Source organism: Piliocolobus tephrosceles, chromosome 13 (genome assembly GCF_002776525.5).
Source record: "Piliocolobus tephrosceles isolate RC106 chromosome 13, ASM277652v3, whole genome shotgun sequence".
Lineage (NCBI taxonomy): Eukaryota > Metazoa > Chordata > Mammalia > Primates > Cercopithecidae > Piliocolobus > Piliocolobus tephrosceles.
Genome location: NC_045446.1, coordinates 66,692,067 through 66,708,337, shown reverse-complemented (window position 1 = coordinate 66,708,337; position 16,271 = coordinate 66,692,067). Strand labels below are relative to the sequence as shown.

The window sequence follows — 16,271 nt, the reverse complement described above, 5'->3', positions numbered from 1 at the left end:
ACGTAAAACTTGTACACTAATGTTCATAGCAGCATTATTCATAATAGCCCAAAAGTGTAAACAATGCAAATATCCATCAACTGATAAATGGATAAATAAAATGTGATAGATGTCACACAATGGAATGGTCAGAAAAAGAAATGTAGTACTGACACATTCTACAACATGGATGAACCTTGAAAATACGCTAAGTGAAAGAAGTCACAAAAGACCACATAGTATATAATCTCATTTATATGAAATGTCCACATTTTTTACGGCACATCCATAAGAGGCAGAAAGTAGATGAGTGGTCACCCAGGGCTGGAGTGATGGTGGTGGTGGTTTCAGTTCAGGATTTCTTTTGTGATTAATGAAAACGTTCTCAAATTGATTGCAGTAATCGGTTGCCCAACTCTGTGAATATACTAAAACCATTAAACAGTATACTTTAAATGGGTGAGTTTATGGCATGTGGATATCTCAATGAAGCCCCCTTTTGTTTTTAATCCTCTAAGTTCACCATAAACTGCATCTGCAATACCAGGCACTTATTAAAGTTTACTTTAAACCAAATAGATTTTTCTTATCACTGCCTAATAGTTGTTAGGATTCTAAAAATTCTGTAGCATTTGCATTGTAATTTGTTAACATTCTTCAAAGAGATGACTTTAAATTACTTTTAAATTATGTACTTAAACATGGAATACTAATAGATATAATGCTAAGACTTTCAGTAAAGGGATGTCTGAAAATCCATATATGGCATCATCATCTATCCACTTACTAAAAAAACCTAAGTATTATTCTTATTTTCTCCTATCTTCATTCCTCATATCCATTTCATCAGCAGGAAACCCTGTTTCTAAACTTCATAAGGATAGGATTTCCTGTTTGTTCACTATGGTATCCCCAGTGCACAGAACGCTACCTGTCATACAGAAGATGCTCAATTAATATTTGTTGAATAAATAAATGAATGCATGCTCTATTTCGAATTAGCACCTTTAAAAGAAAAATTTCAAATCTCACTTGATAATTTCTTAGTATTTGTAATTTTTTTTTTAAATGTAGACGATGGCAGTTTTATTTGCCATTCCAATTGCAGAAACATATGAAGGCTAAATTCTCAAGGGACACAGGTATGCTATGCTGCCAAAATACGTAGAACATAACTTTATTCAAGTTTGCTCTTGTTACTTGATCCATGAATATTTAAAAGATACTTTATTTTATAAAAACTTACATCTGTAAGTAATGGATTGACCATAACAGAGGGCTTAACCTGGAATACATGGATAGGCTTAGAGGCCCATGAGCCCCTAAAATTGTATGCAAAGTCTAACATGTATTTAACATGTTGCATGTGTATCTTTTTGGTGAGAGTTCATAGTTTACCAAAGAAGTCTATGACCCAAGAAAGGTTAAAAAATTACTTAACTAGAAACAGTCACAAAGGTTTTTAAACATGAATTTGTACAATAAAATAATATCCAACAGCTCCATCTATGGGTAAATCATTATCCCCTAGCAGAACTAGTGACAACCACCAGAGATCAGTGCATCTTATGAATGCTTGTGTTTAAATCTTGAGCGTCACTCTAGTGGGAATTTATTAACTATATAGTATCACAGCTTTTTTTCCACCCAGATGTAGATGCAAAAATTAGGAGACTGCTGATGAATTCTACTTACAGTACTTCAGCACCAAAAAAACTGGGCAGTTATGCTGATAAATGTATGTACAATTCAACATTTGTCAGTCTTAAAATGCTTATTTATAGTGAAATCTATATAAAACCGTTAAAAACTTTTCTATTTACATTTTAAAAAATGAAAAGTATAGTTTCCTTTGCCACAACTTGTCAAAACTCTTACCCTCCCACCCCCTTACCCCTTTCACTCTTACTTGTGACAGACAGTGATCACAAGACCAAAACATATTGCTTCAACAAACTGTGTCCTAAAAAGGTAGAATGCTTAAAAACATTACATTTAGAACTGTAAATGAACTTTTTACACATTTCAAAGGGGCTCAAACAAAAGTATGTGAAAGTTATTTTCAAAGTCTCAGTCCAATGTGAATGTGCAATTTCAACGTTAAGAAAGCATCATATGAATGAAGAATTTGTTTTCTTAACATGACCGAACATTTCCTTTAGGTCTGAAAATGTTTCTTTTCCTCTGCTTCACAATGAAACATTTCTTAGTACGTTTTCTTAAAGGAAGAGGGAAAGTGGAGAGAGACGACAGTGGAAAGCGTAGGCAATCCTGGTTTACAAGAAATTTGTCAGAAGGAGTACGGCCTGCTTTGAAATGTTTACACTTAAATAAATAGAAGGCAAGTGTGCTGCTTAGAGCACAAAGGAACAATACAATAAATTAGCACACAACTGATGAGAATGCACAAGCCACCCAAAAGTACTTCCCACTGGTTAGGGATCTGATTTCTACCATCCAAGAAGGATTCTTTAATGCCAGTATTATTCTAGGTGTTTATAAACTAATTATGAACTGAGCAAATGTAAAATTTTAACCAATTCAACACTTCCAGAGATTTGCAAAAACATACAAGTTTTTTAAAAACTTTTCCTGACACATCATTTCAAAATACAACTATTCACATACTCCTTTTAGATGGTATTTTGCTCAGTAGAAACCAGTTGAGAAACATTCACAGGAAGTCTCTTTCCACTGCAAGACAAAACTTTTTCACCGGCCATGATCCAACAGAGAAAGAAGACCAGGTCTTAAGTCACTGTAAATGTGCAGCTTTTTTTTTTCTTTTTCATTTTTTTTAAAAAAGTACATTCCTCTGTGAGTTTTATCTTGTTTTAAAATGCTGCTCCTGCAGCAATATCTTGTTGAAACACTGCTGCTTTAGGGTCCACAGCCTAAGTACAGGCAAAGTGCTCTTTTTAGTCATCAAAATACAAGGGTTTCCCTGGACACTTGGTAACCAAGCAGGTTTTAAAGTGCACTATTGTGTCCATACACTAGGACCGTTCAGCAGAGCTCTGAGAAGGGCTGGGTTCAGTTCCATCCTCCGTGCTACTGTCTATGTCCTGCTCCATTGCTGTCTCCTCATCATCCAGTTGTTGACTGGTGAAGTTGTTTAGCTCAAGAAGCCCACTGGGCTCCACCACCACATTGGAGCTGGAGTGACAAGGAATAGCATACTGAGGAATGGCCTGGAAGAGAAGACACAGGAGAATCTTCATGGTAAGAAAAGGTAACAGAATAACTTCCTCAACAACACCAAGAAAAAAAAAAATAGAAAAGAAAACTGACATTTATTGGACAACTGGACAACTACTACATGCCAGGCACTGTGCAAGGTGCTTTCACGCATCACATTCTACTTAATCCCTGTGACAACACTATAATGACATTATTATTCCCATTTACAAATGAGGAAACTGAGAGGGTAGGTGACTTAACCAAAGTCACACAGTTGGTTAATGCCAAGATTCAAATCCAAATCTTGTACAACTGAAAGCAATCTTTGCACTCCTTTATGGTGCCTCTTCTAACAAGGAGGCTGAAATCTATTGCCTAATTCAACAGGAGAACACTGAATGAAGCTTTCATTTGATTATTAAGCAAATGTAAATGTAGCCTAATTTTTCCCTTTATTATCTGCAAGACGAGTACCAGCAGAAGAACACTTGCTGTAGGCCTCTGTGTAGTAGATATCATAGGTATACTGCCTTGTCAGATTCTTTTTCCTCCATATTAGACATCCTTTAAAAAGGTTTATCAGTTCATGTCATACTCTTGTTTAAAACTCTAAAATTGTTTCCTATTGTACTCGCTATACAACCAAACACCTTGCCATGGCTACCAGTTTCACGCCAAACTCACTTGTACCTTAGTGCTTTTGTACTAGTCCTTCCCCTCTTCCTGGAATATTCTTCCTCTAAATCATGGCATGGCTGGCTCTGTCCTACAAATCATGGCATGGTTTGCTCTGCAACTTGGTTCAAATGCTTGGAAAAGCTTTCCTTCTATGACCACCAACCCAAAAGTAGTGGGTTCATCCCACCCCCATATCTATTACATTCTGTTACATTTTTGTTCATTGCATTTATCTTGTGTTAAATTGTTTCTTACTCTTAAAATGTAAGCTCCAGGAGAACGTGGACAGAGCACAGATCTTGACTATCTTATTCATTGCTAGATGCCCAGAGCTTTGAACAAGGCCTGGCACACAGCAAAGGCTCAATACACATTTGATGAATAAATATACATTTTTAACATTAAAAACCCCAGAGCAAAGTTGAATATCAGCACTTTGCAAATATACCTGACCAAAATAACCCTTTATTGGGGAAAGATGTAAATTACACTATCAAGAAAATAATGCAAGATGCCTACGCATTGATTCTGGAGTCACAAAGTTCTGTTTGTTTGTTTCTGCTCCTTTCTTCCACATACCTGATAATTGTGTAAGACTGTTAGACAAGGTCAAGAGGCCTGGATTTTAGTTCAGCTCTGTCTCTGGCTTGCTGTGGGTCACTGAGTAAGTCACTCTACTTCTTTGAGCCCTACATTAATCTTGTGTAAAATAAGATAGTTGGAGGATATGCTGTGAAGATCCTTGCAGTTCTAAAAGTCTATGAATTCCACATACATAGACTTCTTTATAATAGAAGATACATCTTGTTTACTTCCCTATTCTCAGCACTTAGCACTGTGCCTGGAACACAGTAGTTAAATATACATGTGGAATAAACAAATAAATGAATGAACCAACCAATGAATAAAATACATACTGTCCACAAAGAGCAATGCTTTTCATTCAAAGTATTTAATATCAAACACATTTAATTTTTATAGAGCATTCTTCTAGAATCAAAGCACTTTACAGGACTCAGCAAATCAATACTTCAGATCAAAGCTAAACATAACTAATAAGACCTGAAAATGCTCTAACAATATATTAATGACGAGTATAATAATAGGAGCTATTTTTATTGAGCATTGCTCTACACAGACACTTGACCAGGTGCTTTATATATATTTTCTCACTTAATCCTAAAACAACCCTGTGAAGTAGATGTTAATGTTTCCACTTCATAGGTAAAGAAACAGAGAGATACAGGTCAGTTCAGTTGCCCAAACCAACAGTACTGTTACATAATAGGTACAGGTAGAAATCACATCTAGGGATCTCTGACTCCAAAAGTTTGGTTGTTAATCACTCCGCTGTCCTTACCTCTGACATAGCACACCTATGGGACATGCTAAAAGCTGGCTGTGAATTCTGTAAAGAACCTATCCATTAACTATCATCCTTGATACATGAAGCAAATTACATTTTCACTCCTGTTTATAAAGTGCAGAAAAATAATTCCCAAATAAGCTGTTCAAAATGATTTTTAACTTAGTAAGTATAGGAATCTAAGCCCCCAGTAGGCATGATAATTTTGGTAAAAACAGTAATAGTTACCATCTGTTAGACAACCACCATGAGCCACGTACTGTGCTAGGTGCTCGATTTTGTGTAATCTTTGTATCAGTCCTGTAAAGTAGCATTACTGATTCCCATTTTACTGATGAGAAATCCAAGGCAAAATGACGTTAAGTAGCCTTGCCCAAAATCATACAATGAATGGCAAAGCCAGAAAACTATTCCTTTTCCACCACACCTTACTTCTTCAGGGGAAAATACAGAAAATCACAAATCCTTTTGTTAGGAAATATTTACTTCATTTACATTTCTTTTTACAAAGGGAAACACAAATTATTGTAATAATTCAATGGCCATTTCTACTTGCCTTTAAGCACTTCCTCTATACTTAATTCTATCTTAACTGGTTTAACATTGGTCAATTTGCATTCTCCCATAGCTTGGGATCATGGCAAAGAGAAAGTTTATCATAATGAATTGATGGTAATCCTAGCCTACTCACATTTCAATAAATCCAAATTCTCAATTAACTAAAATGTGCTATTCTGATACCTTCCAAGCTCTACATCTGTTTAGCAAAGAATGACAAACGTCAAGAAAACAACCTGATACCTTGCAAGGAGAGAGGGAGATAAAACACAATTTCTAAGGGGTAGCCTGGACTCAGTGATTCTTTAGTCTTGATCTATTATGCATGACAAGAGATGATTTTTAGAATCAAGGAAATGTGAGATACCATCTATTATCAATGAATAATTCTATTGTGTTAATTAGCCTGTATTTACCAAGACATGAGAGTAACCAAACAAGATTTTTTAATAACAATGATTGAATTAAACAGTAAAGTTCATGGTTAGTCCCAAATTAAATATAAACATTATTTAGAAATATCCCCTTAGAACATGTCTCTCCAGACACTGCAGTTGAGGTCTGATTGTCCTGAGTCATAAATTTGGATCAAGAACAAGAACTGTTTTTCCAAGAAAAGGGTCCCCCAAATTAACCTGAAATAGAAGTGCAATCCAGTTACATTCCAGAATTTTTTGGGCAAAATTGAGGAATACAAAATTTGAACCCAGGAACTTCCTATCTTCTGGGTTGACTTAATGAGTGAACACATTGGCACGTATAGCTTGTATCTTACAAAATCAAACTGACACATGGGCCGTTTATTGCCTTTACAGTGTGCTGGGTGACAATGTCCATCAATTTTCTGATTCTATTCCAGAAAATAAATAAATTTGTATTTTTGTAATAGGTGTTAAACCACATTTGTCAAACACCATCTCAAAGATAGTATCTATGTCTTCTTGCTGTCTTGGCTTAACTCTTCCTGTGACAAGTCAAAAGCATATCAAACAAACCCACAACCCCCAAGATGCCCAAGATTTCTCATTTTCCTTCCAATTCTTACCTGGATGATAATTTCTGCTGGACTCTCTTCAGCTTTCTTTTGGCCTACATTCTGAATACGCATGAACTGGCCTGTTGCAGGCACTGCTGGTGCATCAATTTTCCTTGTCGTTAGGGAAGAGCCAACAGTGGATGGACTTGAACAGGACTCTCTACATTTCTGTTGCTGGGGAGTGGAATTCGCCATCCCTGCCACCACCATGTGGGTGGAGGGTAATGATCCTGCTTCACCAGAGAGCATGCTAGTGGCAAGAGCCTTCTTTGGGGGATCCACTATCATATGTTCTACATTTGTATCAATCTGAGCTTCCATCAAAGACATTTTCAAAATGTCAGACACTGCTGTCTTCTCAGAGGCCTGAATGGGAGATATGCTTGTAACTGGTGATGTCAGCTTAGGCACAGAACTGCCACCAGTTATCTTTGTAACTGTGGGAGGCTGGCGCCCCTCAAAAGTTATCTTTGTAACAGAGGATCCTTGGGTTATAATTGGCTGCTCCACCTGAAAATAAATTGGGGTTGTGTGTGTTACAGCTACATCTCTTTGAGAAAATCTAATCAAACACCCCAGACAATATGGCAAAAGAAACATTTGTGCGCTATACTAGGAAGACAGTTTTGAAGCTTGCTGTTTTAAAAAAAGAGGGCTGGATAGGAAGAATCTGGTTACTTTTATAAAACCTAGAGAACGAGGAGGGGTTGAAAGAACCTTTGTTCAGCCAGCCAAGGTTTATAGCAGTAAAGAAAAAAATAGTCTCAGCAGCCTAGTTTTCCTTTGGGATTTACAGCCCTAAACAGTACACCTTCAACCTGGCTCAAATTATTTCATATAATCTTCTGCTTTTTAAAATAAAAAGATTTTTCCAATCTTTTGCTTCAAAATACATGTATACAAACATATCCTATATACATATATTTATAATATATACATACATATACATCACTCCAGCACCACTGGTTTTGCTAATATAATTTTGCTTTCAATCATCCACCAATAATTCCTCTGTAATCTAGAAGATAAATCTAAAAAATAAATTTAACTAGATGGCTATGATATAAGCTACAAAGAAAGATGTTCAAGGAAGTTCCTTTAAAGACTGCAGTTTACTTAGCATTATTACCACAGAAATCAGAGTTTACAGGCATGGAAATAAATATTTTATACCAAAAAATAAAAATAATTTAGGGATATCGCTTCTATGCACTGTTGGTCAATGCTGAAGTGATTTCAATAAAAACTGCCTGGAAAATCAAGTTCTGAGTGCTATGCTTTTTTTTCTTCCTACATATTAAAGCGTGCATTTCTTCCCTAATGTCAACCTTCTGATGGGGCAAAGTAATACCAGCGTAATGAGGCTTTTGGGTTTCCTCTTGCCAGGAGAAAGCACTGATATCATGATAGGGTCGTGATGTTCTCATTTTTTTTTCCGTGAACAGAGAAGTTTAACTTTGCATGCTATCAATATTCCGTTACCTGGCTTGCCGTCTGTTTCTCTGACGAAGCTGGGAGCGACATTTGGCTCTGGGGGGTTTGGGGTTGCACGTAGATTTTTGGTTGGTTCGGAGCCTGCTGCAGTTTAGGGAGCTGCTGCGTGGTTTTCACTGCAAGCACCTGCACTACAGTTTGCGGGGGCTGTGCCATTAAGGTAGGAAGCTGCCTGTCTTTGGCCACCATGGGATGCTGTGTGTGCTGTACATCTGGCTTGGGCTGTGCTTGTTCTTGCTGGAGAGGGGTGAGTTTTTGATGCCTGATGGAAAGCTGGGGCATTTGCGGGAGTTTGTGCTGGAGCTGGTCTGCCTGCAGGTGGATGGTCTGCTTCTGTTTAGTCTGGAAGCACTGCAGAGTTTTCACTTGCAGCTGAGTCTGTTCCAGCGGGGGCTGGCTAAGTTTCTGCTGTTTAGCTGACTGTGACTGAGTCAGGGCAGATCGGTAAAACAGACCTGTCTGAGGGTCTAAAGTGTCCATCTCTTCAACCTCGCCCTCCTCAGTTCCAAGTTCCTCGCTGTGTTTGGTAAAAGCAGTGTGACTGCTTAATGCCTAAGTAAAAAAGGCACAAAGTAAGAATGAAATAAGAAAAAACATCTACATTGCTACATGTTCCTCTTAACTGAAAAAGACTTATGAGATTCACTCAAAAATTTTCAGAAGAACCTAGAAAGGCCAAGAAACCTCAAGGAGCTTTCGACTGAAACTTGCAATTTCAACTCTCAGACATAGTACTTTGAAAACTGGTCTACTTACTCCTATCAGAAAAGTCTTAGAGGGTCCAGAACTTACAGATTAGAAGAATAAGATGGCCCTGAAAGCACAGCCTAACACGGAAAAAGAAGAGAAAGGCTCCCTGGCTCAGGAAACAGCCGGTGGCCTATTCATGATGTTAACCTGTCTAAAAGCGGCAACCAAGCTGTGAGGTCCCAAGAAAAGCCAAGGTTCAGAGAAGCCCACCGCGGCCGTGTGTAGGTCCAGTGCTGTCTGGAAGGTCAGGGAGATTGTCTGAGACCCATGCCTGTCCCAGTCCCCACAGAGAGCCCCCTGCATGGGTGGAGACCATTCTTCAGGCTTCACCAAGGTCTGTATGAAGCACCTCTCGACTAGCATTCCTTGCCCCTTTCCTCAGACCCCAGAGCCCTGGCTCCCAGGAGGGAAGGAGACTGAGGAGGGGACAAGAGCATTCCTGTCAGTAGAAAGGCAGAGTGCCCAGTGTCAGTGCTAAGTGTTGTGAGGAGGCATCATCTTGAGTGACATGGTTAGGGCCAGCCTGTCAGACCTCTCTAGGTGTCTGGAGAAAGGTCAATGTCAGGAGTTGCCAGGCGAGGGCCGGACTCCAGGCTGAGACCTGCCGCCCAAGAATACCTCCAGCCAGTTGGCTTCCCTCAGTGACAAAGCAAGATCCACCCTATCCCCATCCTTCCTACTGCCTTATCATATGCTACACTTAAATCCTAAATTACAAAATTTTGAGATTCAATTGTGACTCTCCCCTATATCATAATGACTTTGCACACACAGGCTTTCAATTCAACATTCTTTGTTGCCTTTCTTTCAAGTAGTTTGCCTACAGTTAGATTCATCATCATGTGAGTGATGGTGACTTATGTGACTACTAATGATAAGTCATGCTTTAAATCTGATATCCATAATATAACCATTTAACAGAGGCAGTTCACTTTGGGTTTAAATCCTGGCTCTGCCACCTGGAGCAAGTTTGTTACTTTCTTACTGAAGACAACATAAGTTTCCTCACTTGTAAAAGAGGGATAATCCACCCGCCTTGCAAGATCATAGTAAGAATCAAACAAGTTAATATACTTAAAGCTCAAAGCACAGTATCTGACACAAATTCAACCTATCAACATATTTTTCCTTTTCCCCATTACCCTTAATACCAGATGTCCTGTTTTACATTAGATTTATATTCTCAACTTTCTGTTGCATCTCTTCCTCTGTAATTGACCATGTATAGTTAAAAAAAAAAAATCAAGTATTTATTTTCCTATTTATTCATAATGTTACTATGAGGATTCATTATAAAAGCAAAAACAAAACAAAACAAAAACACGAACTCAGCAGCAAACAGCTAAACAAGCCAAATGTTATTTCATTTGAAAATCTTATTTACCTCGATGATACATTCTTCCACAGTAAAATACACAAAAACAGTCACCAATTCTGATGTCATTAGATTCATCTAGATATTCTCACCTTTTTGAAATGGTAAGAATTCATGGATTTAAGAATACTGTTTCAGAATTATTTTCTGATGTTAAGACTCTTAATTAATTTCTTTTACTCATTTCTTAGAAAAGAATTACACAAACACTCTACATTTCAATTATTTCTCCTCCTAAAATACAAGATGACACTGAATCTTATTTCAAGCATGGGGAGTTACAGAAGATAGAAAGAAAAAGAAGAGATACAACCTGCTGCATAATATGGGTGATTGCTCCAGGGGAAGATGCTGGGATGGACTTCACCACCACCGAAGTCTGTGTTGCGGTCTGTGACTGAGCCACATGCTGGAGCAGGGTCCGCTGGGGCTGGGAAGGCTGTTGGGGCTGGGAGCGATGGCTGACTGAAAATAGAGGAGGTGATGATATTTCTCCAGAAATCACCACAGCATCTGTAACCAGTAGTCATTTTAAACAAATGTCTGTGAGCTTGTATCACAGAAACAAAGTGTAGCATTGTGAACTAGGAGGCAGAAGACCACAGTCTGCCCATCTATGAGCTGTGTGACTCTAAGAAAGTCTCTTATCTTCTCTGAGACTGTTTCCTCATCTGCAAAATGGGAATAACAGAGCTATTATAAGGATGAGATGAGAAAATGTATATGGAAGCACTGTGAAAACTCTTATCACAAAGGAGGAACAAACCCCTTAAAGTTGCATCCTCCTGTGAGCTGTACTCACTTTCTCCAATGACTTTCATCCCATTAAGGTAACAAAGCAGTAATCAATTTCTGTAATCCCAAAATAATATCTTTAAGTAAGGCAATTCAAGTTCTTTAATCTCTTGGTCTCAGTTCTACATGCAATAAAAACATTAGTAGCATTCACTCCTTTGTATTAAGTGATTCTGTCTCACAACCTTACAGTTCCTAAAAATCTAAAGGTCTGCGTGACACTGAAGAAAATAAACTGAATCAAGAATCACACTTGGATCCTGTTCTATTCTACTACCAAAGAGCCAAGTGAATTTGAAGAGGTCACTCATCCTCTATTAGCCTCAAAAACTTAAGAGGTTTTGTTTTGTCTGATTGATTTTCTTTTAATGGGATAATAAAAGCTTGCTGTTTCTATCTAGAAGAGGACCACATGAAGTAACACATTGAAAAATTGTCCTTAAACTATAAAGTACTAAACAAATATAAAGAGTTAACAAAAGAATAGAAAAATCTGTTCTATCATCTCAAATTTAGCTCACCTGGCACAAATGGATAAGCATGCAGTATAGAAAACATCCCTGCTTCTTATTCTATTGCTACAAAGGTCCCATGAAGTAACCAATCTTTCAAATTTTACCGGCTTCAGCTTCAACTTTTTATGCATTTATTTATTTATTTTTGAGACTCAGTCTTGCTCTGTTACCCAGGCTGGAGTGCAATAGCACAATCTCTGTTCACTGCAACCTCCACCTCCCAGTTTCAAGCTATTTTCATGCCTCAGCCTCCTGAGTAGCTGGCACTACAAGTGTGCACCACCACACCAGGCTAATTTTTGTATTTTTTAGTAGAGTCAGGGTTTTGCCATTACGGCCAGGCTGGTCTTGAAATCCTGGCCTCAAGTGATCTGCCCACCTCGGCCACCCAAAGTGCTGAGATTACAGGCATGAGCCACCATACTCGGCCTCAACTTCAACTTTTTACACAGTCCACAGAGCTTTAAAAATGCGTATGATTACTGGGAAACTAACCCTTTGAATTAGAAACAGATAAAAATATAACATATCTGTAAATTAGCTAAGGATTTTAGGATTATTGAAACTCTCTCAATAATCCATGATTCTAATATTCATATACCCTGATCTATAATTTCAAATAGCACTTATTTCCTGTTTAGAAAAGTCATAGTGGGGTGTTCAAGAGTAAGATGATCACTATGGAAATCAATGTAAAAATGCCATTTATGTATTATAAGGACTAACTTTAAAACTATCCAGCGAAATATAAATAGGCTTTATTTATTTTTTATGACACATTCTATCTATATTCACAAATGCAGTGTTTCTATTGTTGCTATACATATATCTACATGTGATTTGAGAGTATAGGCAGCATTACCAGTATTCTTTTATAAATGTACTGTACTATCTTACAGTATTTCACAGTATGCTTTGTATGCACATGTTAAATTATGTGAGTTAACAAAATCTTCCACATGTACTCAACAGAACCGAAAAAAAGATAGTCAAGGTTTACATTAAAACAATGACTGAAGTAATTTACAATATGACTGAGTAGAAAAAACAAATTATAATATTAAAATTAAGCTAATTAATAGTTTTTAAATGAAAGCATCAGAAATGACATGTGAAAATAAATAACATATTTCAGATGAAATTATCAGATTATATGGGACACTTCTACCACCCATACTAATCTTCATAATTATTACATTAAGCATTTTTTTATTAAGAAGTGAAATGGATTTTAAAAAGATCAACTAAGTCTATTTAAAAATAATTCTCCTTCAACTATAAATTACTTCACGGTAATTCTCCAGAGTTCAGGAAAGTTAGAGAGAACTAGTACCCATTGCAGAATGATACAAAGGGCAGGTCAAGCAGAGCAGCTGGCTTTTAATTCAAACAAATGGTCAATATGGCTGTGGATATCATGGGTGGAGATTATGGAAGAAGGTCACAGAATAAACACTTGGAATATAGCTGAAGTGACCTTAACTGGGCCATATAAACACCATAAAACAGTCATTTTTATTATTTTAAAGAACTCTTTTCCACTGTCAAATCGCTAATTTCTGAGAAAGAATTCCACTATTCTACAAAAGAAAAATCTCTCTTCCTTTCACTAAGTGGAGCTTACCTTTCCTCTACCAGATGAGAGTAGAGCGCATCCATTTAAGTGGTTCCCCCCAAAACAATCATCTTTTACCTTCAGTGATACTACAAATGGATGCACACCACTTACCTAGAAGGGGAAAAGCAACCTCTGTCCCCTCATCAGTGCGTTCTGAAAGGATAAGTAAGGGAAGAAATCATAGGTCTTTTCATCCGTTCACCATGCAATAATCTAGTCTACCCCCAGAGGTTAACATTAAGTTCCCCAGAATACTGGCCTCTGCTTTAATTAGCTTTCTGATAAATAACTGTAAAGAAAGATTCTAGATGGCTTTCCATATCTTACCTGGATTTTCCCCTTTGGCAATTTTAATCCATTAGTCTTAATAATATTATCTCCTAAAATGATGCCAAAGAATTCCTTTTCTCTTTGGTATTTATGTCCTTCAAATATCTGTAACTTTATGTTCTCTTTTAATCACTGCTAAAGAAAACTTAAGATAGGAGTCCTCTACATATTGCCTCATAAGTCATCTCTCTTAAACTCTTTAATTATTCACATTACTACTCCCTGAACTATTTCAAATTTCAAGGTAAGAAAGTGTTCAAAAGAGAAAGCAGTATTCCAGGTGTGGTCTAACCAGAATAGGATAGAAATAATATATCTTGTTTTATTTCTCTATATATGCCATCTAAAAATCTCAGTGTTTTTCTGCCAGACCACATTTTAAACAAATACCTAATCTGCTTTCCACCAGAACTTGTAAGTATTTACATGGATTTAAGGGTTTTTTGGTTTGTTTTTGTTTTTATTTTGAGACAGAGTCTCCCTCTGACACCCAGGCTGGAGTGCAGTGGCACAGTCTCAGCTCACTGCAACCTCCGCCTCCTGGATTCAAGGGATTCTCGTGCCTCAGCCTCCCGAGCAGCTGGGACTACAGGTGAGCGCCACCACACCCAGCTCATTTTTGTAGTTTTAGTAGAGACGGGGTTTCGCTATGTTGGCCAGGCTAGTCTCAAACTCCTGACCTCAAGCAATCTGCCCGCATAGGCCTCCCAAAATGCTAGGATTACAGGCGTGAGCCACCGCACCTGGCTAAGGTTTTCTACTTTTTGAAAAATATTAAAAGGACTGGATTTTACTACTTCTTTCCCCCTTGACTCACCTTCCCACAAAACTAAAAAACCTAGATGCATAAAAATACTTATTCTAGGCCAGGCGCAGTGGCTCATGCCTGTAATTCTAGCACTTTGGGAGGCCAAGGTGGACAGATCTCGAGTCCAGGAATTCAAGACCAGCCCGGGCAACATGGCAAAACCCCATCTCTACTAAAAATACAAAAAATTAGCCAGGCATAGTGGCACACACCTGTAGTCCCAGCTACTCAGGAGGCTGAGGCAGGAGGATCACCTGAGCCCAGGAAGTTGAGGCTGCAGTGAGTCATGATTGCGCCACTGCACTCCAGCCTGAGCGATGGGAGTTAGACCCTGTCTCAAAAAACACACAAACAAACAAAAAGCAAAACTCATTCTTAGACAAAAGATATTTTATCCTCTCCCTATAACTGTTGCTGTATATTCACAGTTGTTATTTATGGCTGACTTGTAGTTTTATATTACCTACAAACTTTGTAACATCCTATTTTTTTTCCTAGTCATTAAAGACAGGGTAAATCCCAAGGATGTTGAATTTGCTCTGAAAACAAACAGGAAAAAAGCTAAAAATATAAAGAATATATTCTCCCCCAAACAATCATCCCATGAAATTCAGAAAGGTAGTTCTCCTACCTTAATACTATCTTTTAAGAGGACACCTACCAGTAGTGATGTATTCAGCTACTAGTTCTGACTCTACCACAGCAATTGATGGACTCTCAGGAGAATGTCTCTTTTCCTGGGTCATCTGAATAGGCACTGCCATTTGACTCAGGTCAATAGTGGGTTGTCTTGGTTTAGATTCCAATTTTTCCTTTACTGCATAAAAAAGTCAGGGGAAAAGTTAACTTTTATTACAAACAAGTACCAAAACCAGAGTTGTCCACAGGAATAATGAACCAGACCTCTGGGGTGCCACACTTGCAGTGACTAAGTAGACAGTGAATCGAAAAGGAAAAAGCAGATTGCTATGTATGGCTGTTTAGTGCACAACTTGCATAACCATACTCAGCAGCCTAGTAAGATGGATTCACATACAATAACACAAAAATCATCTCTTTTTTATCTCTAAGCCAAACAACTGAGTTTTTCTCTTGTATAAGCTCCTTAAGGTATTTCCTATACCCTTCCTCAAGGTATTCCCTGTGGCCATGAGTTCATCAACCTAAAAACAAAGGGTGAATAAGCAGTACATAACATGATTTGCTCTAGGACACATCTACCCAGAATAGCACAACACAATGACCAGTTTAATTTGCGCTATTAAAAATTCAAGGTATCTCCAAATGAATGTTACAATATCTTCAACAACTCCTAAAGAATACAAATTTTCATGGTTAGAAAAAAATGGCTTCTCTGTTTCTACAAAAATGTCTGATACAACAGTCTGGAATCAGAATGATTTCCATGAGTAGATTCACTTTCTATATACCTTGTTATCAACTTTTCTACAAAATCTATGTGTTCAAAGCCCCCACCTCTATCAGGTATTAACAGAAATGGCTGAGTAGGTCAACGACAAAGAACTAAAGAAATCCCTAAGGTCAAAAATAACACCGACAGAAGGATGAACCAAAGACTTACATTAAATGCTAGTAATCTTTGGATCAAACAAGGTGGAAGTTATAATAAACGGTAACCAGTAACTAAGTCCACTGAATGTTCATACCCACTGAGTACATAACCTGACAAAAATCAAAACAATTAAACAAAATAAGTAAAACAACAACAAAAATACAAAAGTCACCCTACGAGTAGAGAGGACATTGAACTAGGAACCAAAAGATGAGT

The 16,271-nt window shown here is 37.6% G+C and overlaps 1 protein-coding gene across 11 annotated transcripts in view; it reads right to left on the bottom strand.

Annotated features, from left to right (window-relative positions):
• Nucleotides 1-219: 219 nt before the first annotated feature.
• EMSY (EMSY transcriptional repressor, BRCA2 interacting) overlaps nt 220-16,271 on the bottom strand; it is a 110,198-nt gene continuing 94,146 nt past the window's right edge. For 4 of the 11 annotated variants that reach the window (XM_026446978.2, XM_026446982.2, XM_026446981.2 and 1 more), the window contains 6 exons: nt 15,144-15,299; nt 13,456-13,497; nt 10,730-10,881; nt 8,280-8,843; nt 6,807-7,307; nt 1,051-3,170 (listed from right to left, as the gene is read on the bottom strand). In XM_026446978.2, the coding sequence (XP_026302763.1) occupies nt 2,976-3,170; nt 6,807-7,307; nt 8,280-8,843; nt 10,730-10,881; nt 13,456-13,497; nt 15,144-15,299 (1,610 nt within the window). In that variant the 3' untranslated portion in view covers nt 1,051-2,975. Of the gene's footprint in view, nt 3,171-6,806; nt 7,308-8,279; nt 8,844-10,729; nt 10,882-13,455; nt 13,498-15,143; nt 15,300-16,271 lie in introns of all 11 variants that reach the window. The other 7 variants (XM_026446977.2, XM_026446979.2, XM_026446980.2 and 4 more) reach the window with 5 other exon arrangements.